At 50.0% G+C, this 22,851-nt stretch overlaps 2 protein-coding genes across 5 annotated transcripts in view; one reads left to right on the top strand and one right to left on the bottom strand.

The window, feature by feature from the left end:
- FAM3C (FAM3 metabolism regulating signaling molecule C) overlaps positions 1–2,436 on the top strand; it is a 51,385-nt gene extending 48,949 nt beyond the window's left edge. For all 3 annotated transcript variants that reach the window (XM_055314622.1, XM_055314623.1, XM_055314626.1), the window contains exon 10: positions 5–2,436. In XM_055314622.1, coding sequence (XP_055170597.1) covers positions 5–94 — 90 coding nt within the window. In that variant the 3' untranslated portion in view covers positions 95–2,436. The remainder of the gene's footprint in view (positions 1–4) is intronic.
- Positions 2,437–11,718: 9,282 nt separating this feature from the next.
- Positions 11,719–22,346, bottom strand: WNT16 (Wnt family member 16). 2 transcript variants are annotated; one of them, XM_055314859.1, is made up of 5 exons: positions 22,113–22,346; positions 21,494–21,741; positions 19,794–20,080; positions 16,093–16,305; positions 11,719–13,071 (listed from the first exon to the last, which is right to left on the bottom strand). In XM_055314859.1, exons 1-5 carry the CDS (start codon positions 22,208–22,210, stop codon positions 12,607–12,609), a joined length of 1,311 nt encoding a protein of 436 aa, XP_055170834.1. In that variant the 5' UTR covers positions 22,211–22,346; the 3' UTR covers positions 11,719–12,606. The 2 variants fall into 2 exon arrangements, with proteins under 2 accessions (XP_055170834.1, XP_055170835.1); XM_055314860.1 differs by lacking the exon at positions 16,093–16,305.
- Between the last annotated feature and the right edge of the window lie 505 nt (positions 22,347–22,851).

Raw genomic sequence — 22,851 nt, 5'->3', positions numbered from 1 at the left:
ACAGCACATAAAGAACAACAAGGACACAAACAAATACGAAGGATGGCCCGAGGTGGTCGAAATGGAAGGATGCATCCCCCAGAAGCAAGACTAACGCCGCGGACGCGGAGGGAAACGCACTTTCACTATTCCTGGCAGAGCTGAGACGGAGAAGCCACGTGTAAATACTCCCGGAGCATGCAGCCATCTCGATGTGTGCATGAGCATTATCCCTTTTGATATCAGGATTATTTATTGCTGACGTAAATAGATGCCCTTGTAAATAGTCATCATAATGAGCAAATCACTGAACCATTTCTAAGCACATCTCCCTAATAACAGTAGAGTGTTAGACGCCTGCAGGAACGACGGCCTTTATTCTGGAGGCGTACCCGGTGGCACCTGAACAGAGGGTGAAAAACACACTGATACAGAGACTGGTTGCTGTGAAGACCTATCGTCGAGTAATAAGGATTTTGAGGAGGAGACTTTCTTTTCTATATGTATATATATATATATATATATATATATATATACGTTCGTGTATAGATATGTGTATATATATATATATATGTATGTTGCCTTTTAATGACAGTATCTTTTAAATTAAAAAGATGCTTGGCTAGTTGCGTGTGTGCGGCGTTATTTTGCAGTCTGACTCTCTGGCATACCTATTTTCTTAGTGTTTCTCTTCTCTTCCCAAAAACCTAAGAGTAAATGATATGAAAACCTGTATCAGATGTGTGAAAAGCACAACATGTTTTTTTTGTTTGTTTGTTTGTTTTTTGTTTTTTTTTTTTAACATACCCAGTAAAAAAGGAACTCTGTAGAGGTAGCTGGTGTTCAGGGCTGGCGCGGTCTGGGTTTTGAGCGGGCAGCGTGAGTAACTGGATTTTACAGACCTGCATGGCGCGCGGCCCCCAGGACCTCCCCCGGGAAGCGGCCGCCTGGCTTCCCCGCCCGGACCGGCTGCTGGGGGACGGTCACGGCAGGGGCCGTGGGGCAACGCTGGCAGATGTCTCCTTGCCTGCTTGTTATCAGCATTGGCCAAGCGGTTTGGAAAGAGGCATGCTTTAATATCACCATCATTTTGATGGTAAACCAAGAAACACAATTCTGTAGTTACTTCATCTGATTTCGTAACAGTTTTTGCCTGAAGATACGGCGACGTATGTAGGAAAGTCTTCATTACCGAGTGGACTGATAACATTTAAAAAAGTGATTTTGTTTGACTCCAGATGACTTCGTACCCAGTTCTGCAGAAAATTTTGTTCATTTGAGATGTTCACTGAATGACTCTAGTTTATTTTGTTTGTTTTTGTTTTGTTTTATTGTTGGGGCATTAAATACCTATGGTGTATGAAGTATCTTAAACTGGAACATAAATTAATGATCAAACTCCTCACCATAAAAGGCAGCACTTAAATTTTGAATCTAAATTTTAGAAAACTTGTATAAGAAAACCTAAAGGCAGTATTTTTATTTTGCTGTAAACCAACTTGGAAGCTGTTCAGCTATTTCTTAAATATTAATGAACTTTGGGGTACTGGTTCTTCTCTCAAACTGAATGTAATTCAAGGATAAATGCACCTTACACATTTAAAAGAATTTTTGTGAACTTTTCAGACTCCTGGTGCTTATATGCTAACCCACATTCCGCGCGTGTATTTTGACATTTAAAGTACTTCCCTAGATTCTGTAAATTAAAAGAGTAGCTATTTTCCAGTTCCAGGGATGGTGAAATAAATGTTGCTTTTTTTGCATTTTTTTTTTAATGATTAAAATACTCTCGGTTTTGCATTGCGAATTGTTTTGTATTGTCTGGCAAAGTAATATACCTACGGAACTTCACAGTAACGTCTGTCAAGCATTTATTGTTCTGGTTAATATGGAAAATTTAAGACATTCCTGTGTTTAAACACACTAATATCCTCAGGATATATCTTAACATGTATAGAATTTAAGTATCCAGATCGCAAGACATCCCTTTCGAGGTAAAAACTACAAAACGATAGCTTTGTGAAGCTGTACGAAATGTCAGAAGGGATAAGGACGGATCCCGTGGCAGCTTCGGTGCACTTTGCTCTTGTTTCAGTTCTGTCTTGTATAGATTGTGCCAACTTTGGAAGCAATAATTCTACTACTTTTCATTTTCAGATATCTTTTAAAAGTCCACAGTATAAATGAAGCAATGTTCCTTTAATGATAAGACTTTTCTTCATTAAAATCAGAAATTTGGCATTGACATTTTGGTATATTAAATGGTCTATAAGGATTTTTGGATGCATTTTTTATTTGTAATCACAATTTTTTTTCTGGAACAAATGTATTATAGTATGCCTATTACAATTAAGCTATGACAGTAGGAAAATAAGTGACATTTGGGAAATTAAAGAAAAATTGAGCCAGAGTCTTTATATTCCTGACTTTAATTTGATTAAAGTAAAATTTATCATTGTTCTGTCTACCTTTTGTATTTGTCTTGAAGTGGATCAGCTAATATTTTACTATTTTATTCCAGGTGAAGCTCAAAGCATTTAGCCTGTATTGCCCTTGATACTTTAACACTTTTTATAGTTTATAATTTGAAACCCCCCCCCTAAATATGGTAATTTCATTTCAGTTGACATACTCCCATTTTTAATTGAAGGAATGAGAAGTGTGTTCAGTTAGAAAATTAAGAGTAGTGGGATCCCTGGGTGGCTCAGCAGTTGAGTGCCTTGGGCCCAGGGCGTGATCCTGGAGACCCGGGATCGAGTCCCACGTCGGGCTCCCGATGCATGGAGCCTGCTTCTCCCTCTCTCTGGGTCTCTGCCTCGCTCTCTCTGTGTCTCTCATGAATGAATAAATAAAATATTTTTTTAAAAAATTAAGACTAGAAATTTAGAACACTTTTTTAAAATGAGTATAAAAGGAAAAAAATAAAAAAAAATAAAAATTTAAAAAAGGAAAAAAAATGCTCATGTTGCTCAGGGAAAAGATTTGCCCCCTAACCTCTTGAGTGAGTCAAGAGTTAGTCATACTGTAGATAACAGTAGCGGAATAAGGTGCCGACTTTTCCCTTTTCTAACGTACCCGTCGGAATGCTTTGGCCGCCTCACGCGGGCTGATTTTTCTCTCACACACTTGGTTTTTGACCGTCACATGCCGATAGCTAATCCCCAGCCCCCTCAAAGCCACCCCCCGCCGTGTCCCTAGGCCCACCCCGCAGCTTGTGTCCCCTCTCCCCCACCCTCCTTCTTGGGCTTCCCGTCATGTCCGAGCTAGCTAGAGCCCCAACAGCAGGCCTGGCCTGGAGTGGCAGTGGGCGCTAGGCGGCTTGCGGCCCGGGGAGGCCCCATCCAGCAACCTGGGGCTTCTTCGGCCAGAACCTTCCTGCAATCCAGTGAGCGTGCCGACGGCTGGAGGGCACCTCCATGGAGGAAATGCTTTTAACGCTAGGATGTCTCCTCTGGGACGGAGAAACGACTGGCTGGCCGTCGGTTAGAGACGCAAGAAAGGTTCCTCCTGCCTCGTGTCCCGGGCACTTTATAGACACACTCCCCACGGGGGAGGCCACCCTCCCAGCAGCTGGCTCGAGGTACAACTGGCTGCCCTTACTCACCGCTGTTCAGGGCGCCTGACTGGCCCAGTCAGTAGAGCAAGTGGCTCGTGACCTTGGGGTTGTGAGCTCGAGCCCCACACTGGGCGTTGAGATTACTTCAAAAAGCAGAAAACAGCTCGCTTGAGCTCTGCATGAAGTACTCCTCCCTGGGGCGCACTGAGCATGGAGGGAAGCTAGACCACGTGGGTAGAGGTGGCCCTGGGCTCGGGGAAAGGGATGAACCTGCAAGCTCCTGACGCTCCAGGTCAGTAGCCCGTCTTTTACTCGATCGCCAGAGAAAAGAGGCCTCAAAGCACGAAGAGGAGTGTGCTGTGTGTGGAGACGGTGGCGGGGTTGGTGAGAGAACAGACCTGCCTGCCTGCGTGTCCCTCTGGCCGACGAGTCCACAAGGAACTGGTGGAAGCGCGTCCTCCCCCCCGCCGGGTGCCTGGCACACGCTCGCCCGGTGCGCTGCTGGGACTGCTGCTGCCCTCGCCTCTCGGACGCTAGTGATGTTGCAGCCAAAAAGTGAAGCAGCCTCCGTAAGCTTCCCGATCCCATCTTCCAAACGCTACGGCCTGAATGTTTGTGTCCTGCCAGCGCCCAGCGTGGAGGGGCCCTTGGGAGGTGATCAGGGGCGGAGGGTAGAGCCTTCATCAGAGACACCCCAGAGGCTCCCTGCCCCTTGTGCCATGTGAGGCGACAGCAGGAAAACACGTGAACCAAGAAGCCAGACGCTCAACCCGCGACCACCTTGGTCTTGGACTCCAACCTCTAGGATCGTGAGAACTGAATTTCTTGTTATTTATGAGCCCCCGAGTATGGGGGCTTGCTTATTCTAGCAACCTGAACAGACTGGGTCGCCCACCCAAAAGGAGCCACGGGATGACTGGGGCGGGAAGGCCAGGGCGAGGATGCCGCTCCTCACCCGAGCTTCTCCCCGCCCTAAGCATCTGACCCTGCCCCCCTGCGCTCATTGAACCCGCACCCACACCCGACTACTTCTCACACGCAGGGTCGGGGCTTCTGTCGGCTCCAGGCAGCTTGCAATCCAAACGATCCCATGAAAGAGCTGTGCCTGCCGTGCCAGCTGGAGGGGAAGGCGTGCAAAAGCGTGTGACTTTGGCCAGCGGCGGTGAGTGTGTTCCGATTCCCTCTCGCGGAGGCCGCTAGTTGATGAGCCTCATGGGGGAGCACACAGGGGAGAAGCCCCCATCTGGGAGAGCACAGAACATAAGACCTGGGACCCTGCTCCTAACCGGCTGCTCCCGTCCACCCCACTCCTGCTGCAGGGCCAGGCGGGACAGCCCTCGGGTCGGAGGAGAGGCTGGGGCCCTGCAGGCGCCCTCCCGCACGGGGGGACTGTGGAGGCTCTTACCCACCAGCAGTGTGGCCAGGGAAGAGAAGGATGTCTCGAGTGTCTTGAAACGTTTTTGCCTTTCTGAGATCAACACTTTCCCTCTAACAGTAAATCCACTATTTGAACTTTGTACATTTGGCTTTCAAACATGTTTCCAGCAACGCCTCGGGCCACCGTGTGCTGTCCTGCTTGTGCGCGCTGCTGTCGCTGCCCCTGGGATCCGGCATGCCCGTGGACGAGCTCAGTACCGGAGCCGGTGATTCCCCCAAGTCTTTGCCTCAGTGTCGGTAGCAGAATGTGAGCGGAGTTGCTCTGTTTCCTGTGGGGACGCCCCTCAGAGCGGAGGAGAGTAAACGCCCACCTCTGGAAAGCAGCCTGTGCTCAAGAGCCCAGTCTGCGCCTGGGACGTTCTCTGGTCCTAAAACGTCACGTGAATTTCTCAGCTTATTCGACCACGCACAGATGCTCATCCTAACATGGAAATCTTGTCGATTGTTTTAAGTTCCAGCTTCCAAAAACGTTTAGCTCCTGCGTACCCACGAGTACCGAGAGCCTGATTAGAGGAGTGCCCTGTGCTTTATTTGGCCAGAACAGAGAGGGCCTGTGAGGGAAACGTCTTGTAAGTCCACGCTCTGAGCAGAGGAGAGATTTAGAAGCAAATGATGCTGACGGAGTTAGAAGCACGTCCGGAGGAGAAGGCGGTGGTGCCCGAGAGCTGCGTTCTCGGTGGGGGTGGCGGTGGCGGTGGGGCCTGCGTAGCAGACATGGGAGGGTCAGCAGGTGAGAATTTCCTCAGGCCTGGTGAGCCAACACTGGGCCCCTTCCCCCGGGTGTGGGTGTGCAGCCTGCCCCGTGGGGCTTCCCGTCGTCTCTGAGGGAGAGGCCCGGAGGCTTCACATCAGTCAGGGAGCTCGTACTTCTACAGAAATTGGAAACTTGTGACCTAGGAGTGAGCTTGGAAGCCAGTTCTTGCGGAACCGTGAACACCTTACAAGGGCATGTTCACATTCGGTCATGGAAATCGTCTGTGTGGGGGAAGTTCCCTGTAATTCTAGAGCATCCGATGTGTCAGGCAAGGACACAATTACAGTTGTGACAGATGAACGTTGGAGATTGCAGTTCTCCAGCAACAAAGTTTAGTTTCTCAAGAAATGATGAAGTGGGCATCTGGGGAAAGAAAAAGGGTTAACGCCCACAGCAGAGAACTTCTCATTCTGAGCCAGTGAGACGTATCTTCGGGCGTGTGAAGGTATTTAGCCCGTACCCTTAAGTAGGGGGCACGCTGAAGAGGCCTCATCATATGCACTTTTTCAGGTTTTCCATTTTGCTGGCTTGCCTTGTACAAACCCACTAGGAGCACGCGGGCGGTGTCTTCCCGGGAGCTTGAGATGAGCCTCAATGGACAGACGCTTACACGCACACGGTGTTATATGTCAGTTATACCTCAGTAAAGCTGAGGGGATATAGAAACCATACAACTCACCAAAAAATAAACTTTTTTAAAAAAGAAAACTATGGATTATGTACTGGAAACAAATAGGTAATTACTGACATCACTTTGTACATTCACACCTTTCCTTAGTGAAGAGTGGAAGGTGTATTTTTTTTTTTTAAGCACAGTCAGTGTCCTATAGACAGAGTTAGAGGGGCCAGGGGCAGAGTGGGTACAGTTGGGAGGAGGTGACAGGGGACCCGGGCAGCACTGCCAGCCGGAAGCCAGTAAGACAGAAGGCCAGGGGGGCCACAGCCAGGGGGGCTTAGGTCAGCAGGCAAAGCAGGTGGGCAGGTACATCTGGTGACATTCCTCTTTTATCAAAGGAAAATTGGCGACAAGAGGCCACCCTTCTTCTTGGCTAAACAGGACTGAGTGGTTATGGGCGTGTTTAGGATGGTTTGATTTACCAGTATGCGAAGGGGAGGCTCCTTGCCCCCTATGGAGGTGAGCCTCCCTGAGGCTGAGGGGGCCCCGAAGCCCTCCACCCCCCCACTTCTCCTGTTTTTCCATTCTCACACGTCCATCAGATGCTTTCACTTACTCTGCAAATTAGGAAGTCACATATGGGGGATCCCTGGGTGGCTCAGAAGTTTAGCACCTGCCTTTGGCCCAGGGCGCGATCCTAGAGTCCCGGGATCGAGTCCCACATCGGGCTCCCTGCATGGAGCCTGCTTCTCCCTCTGCCTGTGTCTCTGCCTCTCTCTCTCTCTCTCTCTCTCTGTCTATCATAAATAAATAAATTAAAAAAAAAAAGGAAGTCACATATGGAACTGCAGCCTGTGTTGCCTTGGTCCACATTTATTATTACTTTCCCTTTACAGTCAAGGGCAGAGGCTGTCTTTTCGATCTCAATTTTGTTTCTAGAGGTTTTTTTTTTTTGGTTTTTTTTTTTGGTTTTTTTTTTTTTTTTTTTGTCCTTAATCATGCAAACCACCTCTAGTGGTTTTGCTTTGGATTTGAATGTAAATCATTACCCGCGGTAAATTTCATCGGTGTATTAAAAATGACACCTTATGTAACAATTGGCTGTAAGCACGACAATAAAAAGGATGTAGGTATTTATTTAATGTCGCACTAAATTAGTTTGATCTTCACCCCTCGTCATTTCCTTTTGGAATGATGGTTGGGCTCCCGCATAAACCAACTGTGAGCCACGGGGAATCTTAAATCCCTTGGAGCTTAGAAGTCAAGAGGCAGCTCTCTCCCTTCTAGTTCCTGGTGAGTTCTAGACTCCGATTCCTACGTAGAAGTCACTTGGGGGAGTGCCTGGCAAACGCTGAGTGCCAGCGAAGTGTTTGCTGTTATTTTCTGTTGCAAAGGAAATGAGTCCCCGGTGGACCACCGTGTCCCCTTTGATGCTGGGCCACTTGCATTTGTCCTCCTCAGCTCACCTCATACCCCGACTCCAAGAAATGTTATGACTTTATGACATCTGGTCTGTAGTGAAACTGAAATTAAAAAAACAAAGACTGAAACAAGGCCCCCTCGCCAACTTCCCTTAAGAAGGACTCCTCTTGAGGAGGATTCGGGGCTCCCGGGGATAGGATTTGGAGTTTTCTTCTTGGAGGCAGCTAAGTGGATCCTCGTGCTTGTACCACTAACTGACTCCGAATGGTGGCTGGGACTCTGCAGTGTCCGGTGGCCTTCGGGATGTGATGCAACAAGTACCAGCAGCTCCTCAAATTGCCTATAAACAAATACTGTGATGGAAAGCTTTCCTGGTTCCAGATTTTAAACTAAGTAAAAACCGAACATACCAGTGCTAGTTTCACAACGTTAAAGTGTGTTTCTAAGATACCTCCTGTGAATGTCACACGGCTACGAAGCTGCAAAAACACACAGGGTCATAGCATCTAATTAAATCATTGAATTCTATTGTTGTTGTAAATATAACTGGTGTCTTTCAAAACAGAAACAAAACAACTATCATCCAGATTGTGAATAAGGAAATAATGCAAATGTTTATATTCAGACAGATCAAAGTGTTGTTGTTGTTGTTTTTTAAGAATTTATTTACTCATGAGAGAGAGAGAGAGAGAGAGAGGCAGAGACACAGGCAGAGGGAGAAGCAGGCTCCATGCAGGGAGCCCGACGCGGGACTCGATCCCGGGACCCAGGGTCACGCCCTGGGCCGAAGGCAGGTGCGTAGCCACCCAGGGATCCCCAGCCAGACGTTAAAGTGTTTCTAACGTTTTGTAAAACACGCCCGTCAGCGACATGTGTTAATTAGGAAACTTCTCTCTCCGGAGGTGACAGGCCATTCGGTGTTTCTCTGGGGCTGGGGCGGGGCGCGCTCAGCCCAGCATCCCCACCTCTTAGCCCGGCCCGTAGGAGGCGGTTCCCAGCTCGCAAACAGCTGGACTCCCAGGTGGAGAGTTAGTACAGCGGAGCACCTGCCCTCCCCTTCGACCCCTTTCGTGTCACAAGGGGCATTTAAGCAGATGAAGCCGCGGTGTACTCAGCCGTCATACATAACTCATCTGGCTGGAAGCGCGACCCAGGGGCCGGTGTCAAGCACATCGCCAGAGGGGGACGTGACTCGTCTGTGCGGCCCAGCACCCAGGCGCCCTTCGACGCTGCCCCCCGTTTCCCCCGTGGATCACCCTTCCCTCCTCTCCGGCTGTGGGGTTGAGTTAGCCTTGCCCCGTGCTTCCTTCCCGGGGCTCATGTTCTGGCCCCCGAGCCCGGCCTCCAGGGCCCTAGTGACCGACACAGTCACCAGCCGGGCCAGGGAGACCCAGAAGGGCCTTCGCTGGGCGCGGGGTGAGGCCGCAAAACCACAAAACCCAGGCAGCTTTCCATGTCTCCTCCGGGAGCACCCGGGAAGGGACGTGGCCGTGTCCTCAGGACGGGGCATGGGGCAGGCGAGGCCCGAGGGCTCAGGGAGCGGGGGAGCCGGCTGGCGGGGGGGGGGGGAGACACTGCAGGTGCAGCTGGCGGCCGAGGCGGGGGACCCAGCGCGAGCTCTCGGCAGAGCCCCCCTGCAGCCAGCCATGGCTCAGGCCCCCCAGGGCCCCCACGGCTCGGTCCCTCCAACGCCGCTGAGCCAGGCTGCGGTCGGGGCCCCAGGCAGCTCAGGCCGGGGCTCTCGCTGGTGGCCCCGGGGGCCTGTGCGGCGACGGGCAGGGCAGGTGCAGGGCCAGCTCAAGGATGGCTCGGGCGCTGGTGCTGGTGGGGGGCCGGGGGCACAAGGAGAAGCCGGACACACGGCCTGGGCCACCCGCTCGGAGCCGGCAGGCCGCCGGGTTCTCCCCACACGTTGGCAAGGTAATCACGAAGCCCCTTCTAGTTAGTAGACACAATTGGTTGCCAACGGGAACTCTTCTTTAGCTTTACAAAAAAAAAAACCTGCTTATTTTCAATGCAGACAGAGTAGATTTACTGCACACACACACAAAGACATGAAAACAAGTGTCTCTCAGGTCATTCTGATCAACGGATGCTAAAGATTGGCAAACTACTCTCTTAAATAAGCACTGTATTTATTCAGTTGTCACTTCTGAGTGTCTCGTTTATAAATAATATCTTTCTGGTTAAACTTTAAGAGTCACAATGAAATGTTTTGCCTTGAATTTAAGATTAGGCAGGCCTGAGACATTTTCCATGGGTTTGCTCTTTTTTTTTTTTCACAAACAATTGCTCTGCCCGGGTAAATAAAAATGGAAAAGCAACAGAATGAGACCTTTGGACAAGGAAACATTTCTTTAGCTCATTATAAGAAAAGGAATATTCTTCTTTTGTCCTTTCTGAATTTAGAAAATTTTTTCCTATATAATACTGAAATATTTAACAATTCATTAAAAAAAAACATAAGTGTTTACATTAAAACACAACCTTAAATATAGCCCGGTAATTTTTACCAGGAACCTTGTAAAATATGATGAATATACATGCATGAATACCAAGCTCAGAAAGCCCGTTCAACATTCACATGGAAATGCAGCATTACATACTATATAATAAATATCCGGGATATCAGATTCACAAATTGATCGTTATTTTGATTTAGATTCTTTTATCCAGTTAACACTTCTACTGCATAATTTATTATAATAACCTTACAAGTTAAACGTAACTAATTAAAAGCAGAGCTTAACTGATCTGCTGAAATAACACAATTCCTCGATAGTCTGCAGCATATTTTAATCTATAACATGTAAAACTGTCATTTTGACAAGAAAAACACATTCATATGACTAACTACTCAACTTCTTTTTCAATGTTTAAAAAAAGTCAGAGTTAATAGTATGAAAAGAAACAGAAGCTAATCTTATTTCTGAGATGATTTTATTGCCTTAGTTCCTGGGCTCTGGCAATAAATGTCTTCAGTTTTAATATATATCATATAACTTAAATACTGTATTTACAAAATATATAACTTCTTTTTAGCAAAATACTATACAAAATACTGTCTTTACACATTTAAAGGGTGCTTCACCTTACAATGTATGAGAGCCCTTTGTGTTGTTACCTTTAATTTTCTCACCTGCTTTCAAGATCCCTCTCCTCCCCATTATTTCCGAGCTGGGGGTTTTCCTAGTAGAATCTGGCCTACCTCTGAAGAATGAAGCCAACTACGTCATACATGAACTAACTTGAATTTACATCTTAACAATGAAACCAAAGATAAGGAGATTGCTGTATGTCTTACTGAGATTTTTCTAGATAAATGCTCCTAGTGAAAAGGCACTTAAAATCCAAATCATACATTTCACTTCTTACGTCTGGAGTCTTCCCTTTTGTCTCTGAACATCTCTAGGAGACACTTTATAGGGATCCTGCATCACTTACGGAAATTCTTTTTAATCGCCTTTCTTCTGAAATGCATGAAAGACAAACTAAGCATCCACCACTTCTGTTAACCTGTCATCCTCTGTACGCGCGAGCAGTACGGTTTCTGCATCTAAGATACTGAGAGACTACATGAGCTCGTGTTTGCTGCTCCTTGCTGCTACAGGAGGTGTCTTTAAGATGCCTGCTAGCCACCCAGCGCTAGGGGTCCAGGCCAGGTCCACAGTCCAGGGCCTCGTCCTGAGTCTGGACCAGGTGTCCTGTGCGGAGGCTCCTTCCTGGCTTGGCTTGTTCAGGAGCCGGATTAGCTTCCCGAAGGTCGATGGATGCCTCCAAACCAGCAAGGGAGGAACCCACAGGTCCTCAGCGGAGGCACGCCCCAGACTGCGCATGCTCAGCCTGGGCCTGGGCAGCGGGGCGGGGGCCGGGGGCCGGGGGCGGGGCCCAGGCAGCCAGCGGGGGGCGGGGCCAGGGACGGGACCCCGGCAGCCAGTGGGGACCGGGGGCGGGGCCCGGACAGTCAGCGGGGGCGGGGCCAGGGGTGGGGTCTGGGCTGCCAGCGGGTGTGGGGGGCCCGCTGGGCAGCCGGTGGGGGCCATGGGAGCAGCCCAGGGGCGGGGCCAGGGCAGCCAGCAGGGGCGAGGACGGGGTCCGGGCAGCCAGTGGGGGCTGGGGGCGTGGCCTTGGCAGTCAGCGGGGGCGTGGCGTGGCCTGGCACCCAGCGGGGGCGGGGCCAGGGGTGGGATCTGGGCAGCCATTGAGGGCCAGGGGCGGGGCCGAGAGCAGGGCCCAGGCAGCCAGTGAAGGTCGGGGGCGGGGCTTGGGCATCCAGCGGGGGCCGGGGGGCGGGGCCTGGGCATCCAGCAGGGACTGGGGGCGTGGTCGAGGGCGGGGCCCGGGCGCCAGTAGAGGTCGGGGGCGGGGCTTGGGCAGCCAGCGGGGGCCGAGGGGCGGGGCCTGGGCATCCAGCAGGGGCTGGGGGCGTGGTCGAGGGCGGGGCCCGGGCAGCCAGTAGAGGTCAGGGGCGGGGCTTGGACAGCCACTGGGGGCCAGGGGGCGGGCCCTGGGCATCCAGCAGGGGCTGGGGCGGGGCCGAGGGCGGGGCCCGGGCAGCCAGTAGAGGTCGGGGGCGGGGCTTGGGCAGCCAGTGGGGGCCGGAGGGCGGGGCCTGGGCATCCAGGAGGGGCTGGGGGCGTGGTCGAGGGCGGGGCCCGGGCAGCCAGCAGGGGCTGGGGGCGTGGTCGAGGCGGGGCCCGGGCAGCCAGCGGGGCCCGGGCAGCCAGCGGGGGCGGGGCCAGGGGTCCCCCAGCCCCCCAGGCGGCCGCGCGTCCCTCCCTCCCCGCGGGGCGCGGGGCACGGGGCGCGGGGCACGGGGCGCGGGCTGCAGGCTGCGGGCGGCTACTTGCAGGTGTGCACGTCGGTCATGCTCTCACAGCGCCGGCAGCGAACGTAGCAGCACCAGATGAACTTGCACTCGCACCTCTCCACGTGCCTGACCACGTGCGTGTTGTAGCCGCGGCCGCAGCACAGCAGGTTGCAGCCGCCGGCGCCCTCGGAGGTGCGGTTGCACTCGCGGCCCCGCGTGCCCGGGATGCCCCGCTTCTTATCCTCCACGCAGTAATTGGGGGACTTGTTGACGTACAGCAGGTCGTCCTTGCGAATGGGGATCCGCCTCTGGTCTTTGTCTCTCCTGCGCATTTTCCGCTGTATTTTGTCTGAGATCTGGATACTGTGTTCGTACTTGTCCTTCAGCAGCCGCCCGATCTTCTCGAACGAGGACATGGTTTTCCAGCAGGTCTTCACGGCGCAGGAGCCCGAGACCCCGTGACAGCGGCAGTCCACCGACATGAGCTTGGCGACAGCCTGCAAGCGGCGGGAATGGACAGGGGTCACTCGCGGGGCACCGGCGGGCCTCGCCCCTCACCCTCACCCCTGCGGCCGCCCGGGCGGGAAGGGCCTCCGCAGGTGCTCAGGGTGCTCCCGCCCTGCGCTGACCCCGCGGCACGCAGCCCCCGGTCTAGGGTGGGCCAGGCTGCTCCTGTCATCAGGGAGTATCAGAGGCAGCCCAGGGAGGCCGCGCTTATTCCTTTTCGTTTAATTTTGGCTGTGAGAGGATGTTCGTGCGACCTCTGTGCTCCCGAGGCCATCACCTGCACTCAGGGTGTGACTCACCGACCAGCAGCACCAGCCTCACCTGGGAGAAAGGCAGATTCCCAGGCCCCACCCCAGACTCTGCGTTAAAAGGAGACTCCGGGGTGACTCGTATGCACGTGAAGATTTGGGGAGCAATGGCAGGACAGTCGCCCCGGACGCACAAGGGCGATACAGAAGCATCCGGGTGGGTAGCTTTACCAATAACTGATGCTCCAACCCCCAAGAGTCTGATTGAATAGGCCGAGGCGGGGTCCAGGCCGTGGCCCCTCCGTAAGGCTGCTCAGATGACCGCGGTGGGCATCCGAGCATGACATCTGTGGAACTGAGCACTCTCAGGTTCATCACAGTCTACCGTGGGCCTGGGGGGAGGGGGGGGACCATGTTATCCTCTGGTCACAGGCCACGTGAGAAACCCTGACTAATCAACTTAAGTTGGTCAAAAGGAGAAGGGGCTGGAGAGTGTGGTTGCTCCCAGCACATTCTTCCCCTCTTCTGGAAAATTAATTCGAAACATACGCCCTACTCTTGATGGATCAGTAGCACCATCCTAACCTAGAAGAGGGATAATAGATGTATGTGATTTTTCAATTCCAAGCGCTGAGTTTGGTTTATTCAGACTCAGGAATTAAATGAAATTACATAGATCTGTAGGAGCCCCCTGCCTGGCCCACATCCGAGTCTGAATAAATGTCCCCTCTCCCTGAAGAAGAAGGTAGAGGAAGAGCGGAGAGAAAATTTTAAAAGGGGGCTAACAGGGCAAAAGCAATACAGAGGTTTCAAGAATTTCAAGGTTCTCATCTGTTACGCACCAGGCTGGTGAGCACAGCTTCCTTCAATCCCCAGAGGATGGCAGGGCAGATCAATAAATCGCCAGGACTAGCTACCGCGCTGACTGTTCTGTCAACATGCTGGGTAAAATGAAAAATTGATCTGTCCACTCGGTAGCTTGGAAATTACGTGTGTAATCTCACCAAAGAAGGGGAAAACCTCGCGGCTCAAGTTCCACTTACGGTTCTTATCAAAACTATAAAATGACAGGGGTCTACGCTTTGCTATTTTAAACCAAACCCGACGCTGACATGTTTGTGGAATGTTATGTTCCCTAACAAATGAAAGTTTCTGAGCCATCTAGTGAGACGGAGGATTCCGGACGATTTATAATATCTGCAACCTTGAGCGAGAGCATATGGTATTGATTTGTGCAATATTCGATACTTCTTATTAGCGTTTAGAATAATAAACGGGATACTATTTAAACCCCGTCCTTTACAGAACAGAGCACATATGCTCTTTTTGAATTCACAAAACCGAGAAGCAAGTAGCTAGGTCTATATTGTATATAAGGGAAATACAGACCCTTCCAGGCAGGCAAAGGATACCTTCCGAGGATATGAGAGCGATTCAAAGAGTATGGCACAAAAAAATAAAGTATGGCACAAGGGCTTATTTGCTTAAATTTTCGGCATTTGATATTCACAAATACTTCAATTCTTTAAAATGTCTCCAGGCAAATAAATGTTCAAATGAACGCCACCTTCCTACGTTTGTTCAGATTTTAAGGGCTCAGCGGATTAGGAGAAAAAGAGCTCGGTGAGTACTAGGTAAGAACAAAACAAATTGTCCGAAGAAAGCCAAAAATCTAAGCATGTCTGTTTGTGTATTTAAACCTGATCAGCATTCCTCGCAGTCATCGCTTAGCGATTTAAAGCTGCCTCTCGCTCGGGATCTCACTGCGGGGCCGACTTCTCCCAGTACAGACATCACCAATGGTGTTGCCAACTGGCGGGAGACAGCGTAGACGCTCACCAAATACTTGTTAGAGTTAGGCCAGCTCACTCGAACGGACTTAACTCCTTCTCCGTGGGTGACCTGGATCGGAGGGAAGAACTAGAGACCACCTTGAACCAAGGAGTCACGGCCGTGGGAGTCAATGGTAGGGGGACCTCGGTCCCGCTGGGGTTCTCCTCTCGCTGCTCAGCCCGCAGCAGGGTTGGTCCCCAGGGACACGTGACGTCACAGGTTGGATGGATAAAAAGAGACCCGGATTTTCAAATCTGATGAAACCAACCTGTGGAATGTGGATCAGAAAGAATATGGGGAGGATTTTCCTGCCATAGGAACACTAAGATCTTTGAAATACCTGGAGTAGATTACATTTTCCAGGGATGATATTTTCCCGTAGTATTCTGTTACCTTTCGATTCCATTATCTTCTTGTGCTTAACAAGAAGTATAAAAATAGTATTTTTACCATATATATTTTATCATATAAATATCTTATCGCATATATTATTTTATTTTATATATGTTTTTACCATGTATGTTATCATATATATAGCCTGGGACAGAAAGACAAATAAACTACAAGGAGAAGCATGCCAATAACTTGACATGCAATTTAAATGATTATAGCCCCAAAAAACTCTAAGGGAGAAACTTGGACAAATAGAGATTAAAATAAAGCAATGTAATCACCACTCGGAGAAGGTGATGAAATGGAGAGTTCAAGGGTAGATCACACACTCTCTCTCTCTCTCACACACACACACACACACACACACGGTTTAAGCGCAGAATTTAAGTGTTTCTCAGAGCACCTTCGCATCAATGATTTTACTTGATTTAGTTTTATGGGAAGAAATACCTCGCCCGCAGTAGGTCATTGATGAACATGTACTTACATATTATCCCAGTTTTACCAAAAACCAAACAGCGTGGTTAAGACACTCACTCGTATCAGGAAAGTTGGTGACATAAGATATAAAGTCTTTATATCCGGCAGGAGAATTTCGGTAGAAGAGAGAAAAATCAAAGTGGAAAAATGGAGTATATCTAAGGAAATTGCACAACCACTCCACGAAAAGGTATGTTCTGGGGCCGTGTGGCTGGGATTCTTGATTAACGTCAAATAGCCATTCTGAGCTGCGGTGATAGTCTTTTCCTGCTAACAGGAGAAGAAAGAGGGGAGCAACCGTCTGAGTAGCATGTGGTTATGAGAAAATTCTTTTCTCTACTCCAGTTGAGTTGTTAGGGTTTATAACGATATTAACAGAGGAATGTTTTGTGAACTATTGCAAACAGATGTGCACATTTTGGAGGAATATTTTTAAACTATGGGAGAGCAATTAGGAGGGTAGCATTTAATTTACTGGGCTCTTTGTGTTAAGTTTTGGTTTGATAAACTTCTAATGAACTGAACTAGGAAAGACATATCCGTAACTCTTAACGTAAATATAGGAACTACTTAAGACCTGGGCTACGGCGTGACTGGTGCCACCATTTTGGCTCTGAGGTAACACGGCGGGCAATGATTGTTTCCCAGTCTATTGCTTTATCCAAAGTTTACAGAAGTGACCCAAAAAACTGTTGTGGAACATTTTGTTACGAGCAGTTCATTTTGTCAACTATCAAACGATCTGGTTAAGTTTTTAGGAAAGCTGTGACATAAGGTTGGATGGTTGGATGTGGAATTCCTACTCCTCTGACCCATTTTGTCTCATTCAGTCCAAAAATATATTTGAACCTTCTGAAAGGCAAAACACTTATGTGTTGTTCAAGTACTTATAAATATTCTTGAAACAGGTCAATGAACATTTGGGGTTGGGCCCTTCCCACTTTTTTGAGTTACTCATCATAAAACAAATTATGGGGTAGGGAAACTTAAAAGTTTATGAGGTGGACATGGGAAGAATGGAAATATTTTAAGCACACCAAAAGAAATACCCATAAATATTCCAAGTCACATTATTCCCAGAAGTTCTGCCCCTGGAAGACATCACATCATTCTGTGAGCCAATCAGCATTCAGCAACATTATTCTTGGAGTCATAACTTTAGGAATGGTGTCAGAAACCAAGTGGGAATCAGAGTACTTAAGGTCAGCGGTTAGAAAGTCATCTATCCTGCTCACAGCACTACTAAGCGCCAGTACCCACATTTCTCTGAACGCTTTCCTACATTTTGATTTTGGGATTTTGAGACCAGGAAAATCGACTCAATTGAATGCAGACCTTGAACTTTACCCAGAAGAATATGCCTATTCGATTAAAATCCTAATCGCCAATCTTAAAAAAGGAGTTGATGGTTCACCCATGTTAGATAATAGCCTGCAAACTTGGTTGGTTTTGCTGTTGCTGTGGTGATGATGGTGGTGATGGGGGTGGGGGTTGTTTTTGGCCACCCAGTGGAAAGAAAAACACAAAAATGCTTTCAGTTGTAATACTTTCTGAAAAAAGACCAACCAAAACACCGGTCCAGGTAATATTTTGTGATATTTTAAGATTGTATCTAGACCAATGAGGAACAAAAAGATTCGGTAGAGAGAACACTGACTTTTGAACAAACTGTATATATACATATAGGCTGAATTATTTTCTGCATTATTAGAATAACAGCAGAAACCCCAGTAATGTGAGAAGATTGTTTTTGCCAACAAACACAGTGGATTAAAATTGAGGCTAAAGAGTTGCATGTTTTTAATAAACTCAGAATATAAATAATAGTTTAAGATCAAATAGTTACAGAGGCAAATACTGCTACTTAATTTGAAACAACACACAAGACAGAATAAAACTGAATAGCTGCCTAATGATACCAATAAAAAGATGAGCGCTTCCAAGCTTCTCACAAGTTTGGGGATAAGCATTCTTCAAGGGAATTAATTATGACATGAATTTCCAAGTTCCGTTTTCTAGTTAAATTTTTAAAAATCTCTACCAAATTATTTGAAGAATGACTAAAGAAGATTTAAGATCCAAATTGATAATAAATATTCATTTAATTGTTTTTTGTTTGTCTTTAAAATATATTAATTTGACTAATTTGACTTATTTTAATGTCTTTCTCATTTTAACTCTAGAGTTTTAAAGAACATGTTAAAAAATGTAAAACTGTATTTAACCTCTTTCATAGTCGTGTGTCAGAAATAATTTCAAAAATCCTTTATCGGAGAATATTTAAATTGAGGCAGAAACCCATTCTTTGAATTTTTTTTTCCTGCAAAACTTTAAGGAGAAGGGACATGTGCATACCTGTGGTGTTAAACAAGAGTTGCTTTAACGTGCTCAGTTACACTTTAAAATTTCTAAACAAAAATATGAAAAGCCTACCCAGCTATTTACTGACCTCCCTAGTTCCTATTTTGCTATTTAAAAGCAATATTCAAATTGAACTGAAAATTTAAATTTGAATCGAAGTGTTCCGGTGATAATAACATTCATGGAGTTTTCTGGTTTTATTCTAAACCAGAGTGCTTAAGTAAAGAAAGCTGGCTGAAACCTGCACCTATTCAAAGTGGGTTCCATTTATTATTCACTTTCCAAAAATGTAAAACAAATGCAACATACAACTTTAAATATTCCTGACTCAGATACTTGTTTTAATTTATTTCAGGAGACTGAGGCAGATTGCAATGACCGCTCTGGGACTTTTACAGATTATTGGATATTTACAATAATATAGGATACGTGCTGATATTCCTGTCCTGGAAAGATTATTACGGCATAGAAAATGTCTATCTGTAAAAATGTTTTGACCGTTTTAGGAAAATCACTACGAACTGCCAAGTAATTCGGCTATGCTGCAGAACTCAAACTTTATTGTGTCAATATTCATTAAAATAAACGTTAAATAAAAGTTAAATTAAGCTACAAATTTATTTCATTTTAAGAAAATTCAGTATGAAAAACCAGAATTCATAAGAGTTTCGTTAGATGGTGGTTCTTTAAACTTGTCTATCCCTCAATCTTTAATATGTACTTAAATTATCCATACATCTTATATATCCATAGCTTCTTTACACTTACCTGCATTGATCGTTTTGTAACAATGCATCTATTTCATTTTATAATAAAATAACGAATCCTCTTTAAAAAAAAAAAAAGCCTTTGTTTTACCAAAATGTTAGTTAAAAGATGTGTATTCCCGGAGGTATTCAAGAATGTTTGCTAGAGAATGTAAGGACAAATTGGTAACATGTTTAGGAGCCACTGCCCACTAAAAATAGATTTTAAAAGATCAGAATTCAAATTTGGGATGGAATCTTATTCAGTCCCATTAGAAAGGCAGATGCTATAGATCTTATTCTGGCTCTCTCACTAACCAGCTAAGGGGATGGAACAAAATGACCCAAAAACGTATGTGTACATCTATTATTTTATAATTCAGTGCTCTGGGTATACAAAATACAAAATCACCAATAGAGCCTATAATGAGATTCGACTCCTATCAGATGGAGGAGGACTTAAACTAAATCAATGCAAACGTTACACACGTACAATAAACACGTATATATCACACATATGCATGACACGTATATTTCTTAGACTGCAAATATATGTTTTTTAAGGCATTTGGACTGATTCACTCAGAAGTGTCATCCCAGTGTTATTTACTAAAGGCTCAATGAGGTATCATTCCAGTTTCTCATACATACCTGCCTTCCAGCTTCGTTGTTGTGCAGGTTCATTGCTAACAGTACTTTGCTTTCTTTTCCTGTGGTGTTTCTGATGGGGAAATCTAGGAACTTTCTGCTGAACCACATGCCATACTGGACATCATCAGAGCAGCCCCCCCAGTGCCAGCCTTCGCTCGCTGAGCCACCGTTCTGTAGGGTGGTGTCACAGGAGCACTCCGTCATGTTGCCGGCACTGCATGACCTGGTCACAGAATGCACCAGGCCTGCAGCCATCACAGCATAAATAAATGCTGTTTCCTTGGTGCCTAGAACAAAACATAAATTGCTGAATGAAAGAGCCGTATCTCTGTCTGGTTTTGTCCATAACAAATCTTCCTACTTATCCTCTTAGCAGGGAAGTGATTTTTCGATTGCTTTCGATAGACGCTTTAATGAGCATGTATTTATAAAGGACAATTTCAAATTGTTTTAGTCTTTTAAAAAGGCGACATTAATTTTCAGTATTCCACTCTGGGGGGGGGGATTTTTATATATTGCATATCATAAATTGTCCTTAGAATCATCCGCTCATTTAAAACATTTGAAATGGATGCCAGCACCCCGTTAGTGCTTAATAGACAACTGAAGTCCAAATCCGTGTTGAATTTAAATAGAAGTTCAAATCCGTGTTGAATTTAAAATCCTTTGCATGGATACGGCAAATGGTAACACGATGCCCCAAAAGAGTCCAGATTACGCTCATCTTTAAATTTCAAATGTGTTTTCACGAAACACACGCCGAAAAATCTGCTGTGATTTTTTGTTTGTTTGTTTGTATAAATAATACGTATCTCAACGCAAACTAGAGTTAAGTAAAGGCCAAAGCGGTCAGTAGATGTCACAGTTTACTTTCATATCAAAGACTGGTCTTTTTTCTTTTTTCTTTTTTTTTTAAGAATGCGTTATAAATAACAATCACACATATTAATACAAAACACCTAAGTATTTTATATGATAGCAGCTAATCCTCTTACAGGCTTAAAGACAGTGAAAGAATCGAAACGTCACCAGAAAAAATAAAAAAAGAGACGTCCTGGAAGATGATCGAGTGTGGATTCAGCACACCTGCAATAAGGCTTGAGCTGCAACGTCTGCGAATTAAAGTCCCATTAGGACATTAGTGAAAGGGGCTGGAAGAGACTCAGCAGGTGACCTTTTGGTCCCCTGGGATGTGAGGAGCCGAGTGGGTCGCAGGCTCCCGGGCGGGGCCGATAACCCTTTCCAGCGGCTGACGGCCTCGCATTCCAGCAACTGGGACTTTTCTTCATCTCTCTTCTCCGCCTCCTCGTTTCTCCGTCCTTTCCCCTCCTTGTTCCTTCTCCTGGGCCTTCCTCCTCCTTCCTCCGTCTCCCTCCTGCGGGGTCGGGGCCCCGGGGCAGACGCGGGGTGCGGGGTCGGGGTCGGGGTCGCGGGGGGGCGCGCGCGGACGGCAGCAGCGGGGACCCCTGCGGCGCCCGGTTCTGCGGCTGCGGGACGGCGGGAGGCCCGCAGGGGGGCGGCGGGGGGGGGGCGGCCAGGTGTGTCCTGCGCCCCCCGCCGGGCGCCGCGCCCCGTCCCGGGAGCCCCGCGGGCGGCGCACCTGCAGCTCCTCCCGCTCGCGGCCCGCGGCGGCCCCCGCTCGCCCTCCCGGGGCGGCCCCCTCCCGCCCCCCGCGCCCCGCGCCCCGCGCCGCGACTCACCGCTGCTCAGCTCGTAGCCGAAGAGGGGGCCCGCGCCCGGGGCGGCGGCGGCGGCGGCGGCCAGCAGGCAGTTCCAGCGCTCGTGTCGGAACTGGCTCCGGCACTCCTGGATGCCCAGGCGCGCGCCCTCGCCGATGCTCGGCAGCAGGTGGGGCTTCCGCCGGCACAGCTCCTGCTGGCGGCCGCTCAGCGGCAGGGCGGCGCAGCCCAGCTTCTCGGGGGCCCCGAACGGCGCGACGCCCAGCCACCTGCGGACGGGCCGCGTCAGCCGCCCCGACCCCCGCCCCGACCCCCGCCCCGCAGAGAGCCGCCCCTGCGCCCGGACCCCCGGCCCCGGACCCCCGGCCCCGGACCCCCGGCCCCGGACCCCGCCTCCGCCGCCCCTGCGCTCCTGCGCGCGGACCCCGACCCCGGACCCCGCCTCCGCCACCCCTGCGCTCCTGCGCGCGGACCCCGGCCCCGGCCCCCGCCTCGGCGCCCCTGCGCCCGGACCCCCGGACCCGGACCCCGCCTCCGCCGCCCCTGCGCTCCTGCGCGCGGACCCCGACCCCGCCGGCCCTGCGCGCGGACCCCCGGCCCCGGCCCCGGCCCCCGCGCCCGCCCCGCCGCCCGCGCTCACATCCAGTCGCCCCGGGCTCCGCCGGGCAGCAGCAGCGCGAGCAGGGCTGCCCACAGCGCGCACAGGCGGGCGGGCCCCGGGAGCGCCGCTCCGCCCATGGCCCCGCGCCCCGCAGCCCCGGCGCTCCGCTCCGCGCCCCCCGAGCCGGAGGCGGTCGCGCGCTCTCCCTGCAGGCGGCCGAGGCCAGGCGAGCGGCGGCCTCCCCGCGGGGGGCGGCGAGCGGGGCCGTCGGGCGGCGGGCGGCCGGGGTCGGGGAGGAAGTGCCGGCGCGAGCGGCGCCTCCATGGCCCCCGCCCCGCCCCCCCGCCGCGGCCGCGCCCCGAGCCCCATTGGCCCCGCACCCCGTCCTGCCGGGCCTCGGGCTCCCATTGGCTGCGCCGCCTCCGCGGGGGGCCGGGCCGCTGCCCCGGACGGCGCGTCCGCACCCTGCGCGCTGGGCCCCGGGGGCGCCCCGACCCGCCGGGAGGGCGGCGGGGGCGCCGCGGGAGGTGGCTGGGGCCGCCCCGGGGTCCCTGCGCCCTGGCGCCCCCGCGGAGCGGCCGGAGAGGTCCCTGCCCGGCTCCTTCCCGCCCTTCCCCGGCGGCGGCGGCTTCAGCTTCGGCTTCGGGGCGCGGCGGGCGGCGCACAGCTGGCCCGAGGTCCCGCGCCGCGGGGGCGCTAACGGGGGCGCCAACCCGGGAGGCGCTAACCGGGGGGCGCTAACCCGGGGGCACTAACGCAGGGCGCTAACGGGGGGCGC

This window comes from Nyctereutes procyonoides, unplaced genomic scaffold (assembly GCF_905146905.1).
Source record: "Nyctereutes procyonoides isolate TBG_1078 unplaced genomic scaffold, NYPRO_anot_genome, whole genome shotgun sequence".
Classification (NCBI taxonomy): Eukaryota; Metazoa; Chordata; class Mammalia; order Carnivora; family Canidae; genus Nyctereutes; species Nyctereutes procyonoides.
The sequence above is the reverse complement of the archived record's forward strand: the minus strand, read 5'-3'. Positions and strand labels throughout refer to the sequence as shown.

What these genes read in the sequence shown, in the direction of transcription:
- WNT16 (XM_055314859.1), bottom strand. Translation starts at nt 22,210, where the DNA reads ATGGGCGGAGCGGCGCTCCCGGGGCCCGCCCGCCTGTGCGCGCTGTGG. An exon ending in GGAGCCCGGGGCGACTGGAT is followed by an intron (nt 21,742 to 22,112) that starts GTGAGCGCGGGC and finishes GCCCGTCCGCAG; the next exon opens with GTGGCTGGGCGTCGCGCCGT. An exon ending in CGGCTACGAGCTGAGCAGCG is followed by an intron (nt 20,081 to 21,493) that starts GTGAGTCGCGGC and finishes GTTTTGTTCTAG; the next exon opens with GCACCAAGGAAACAGCATTT.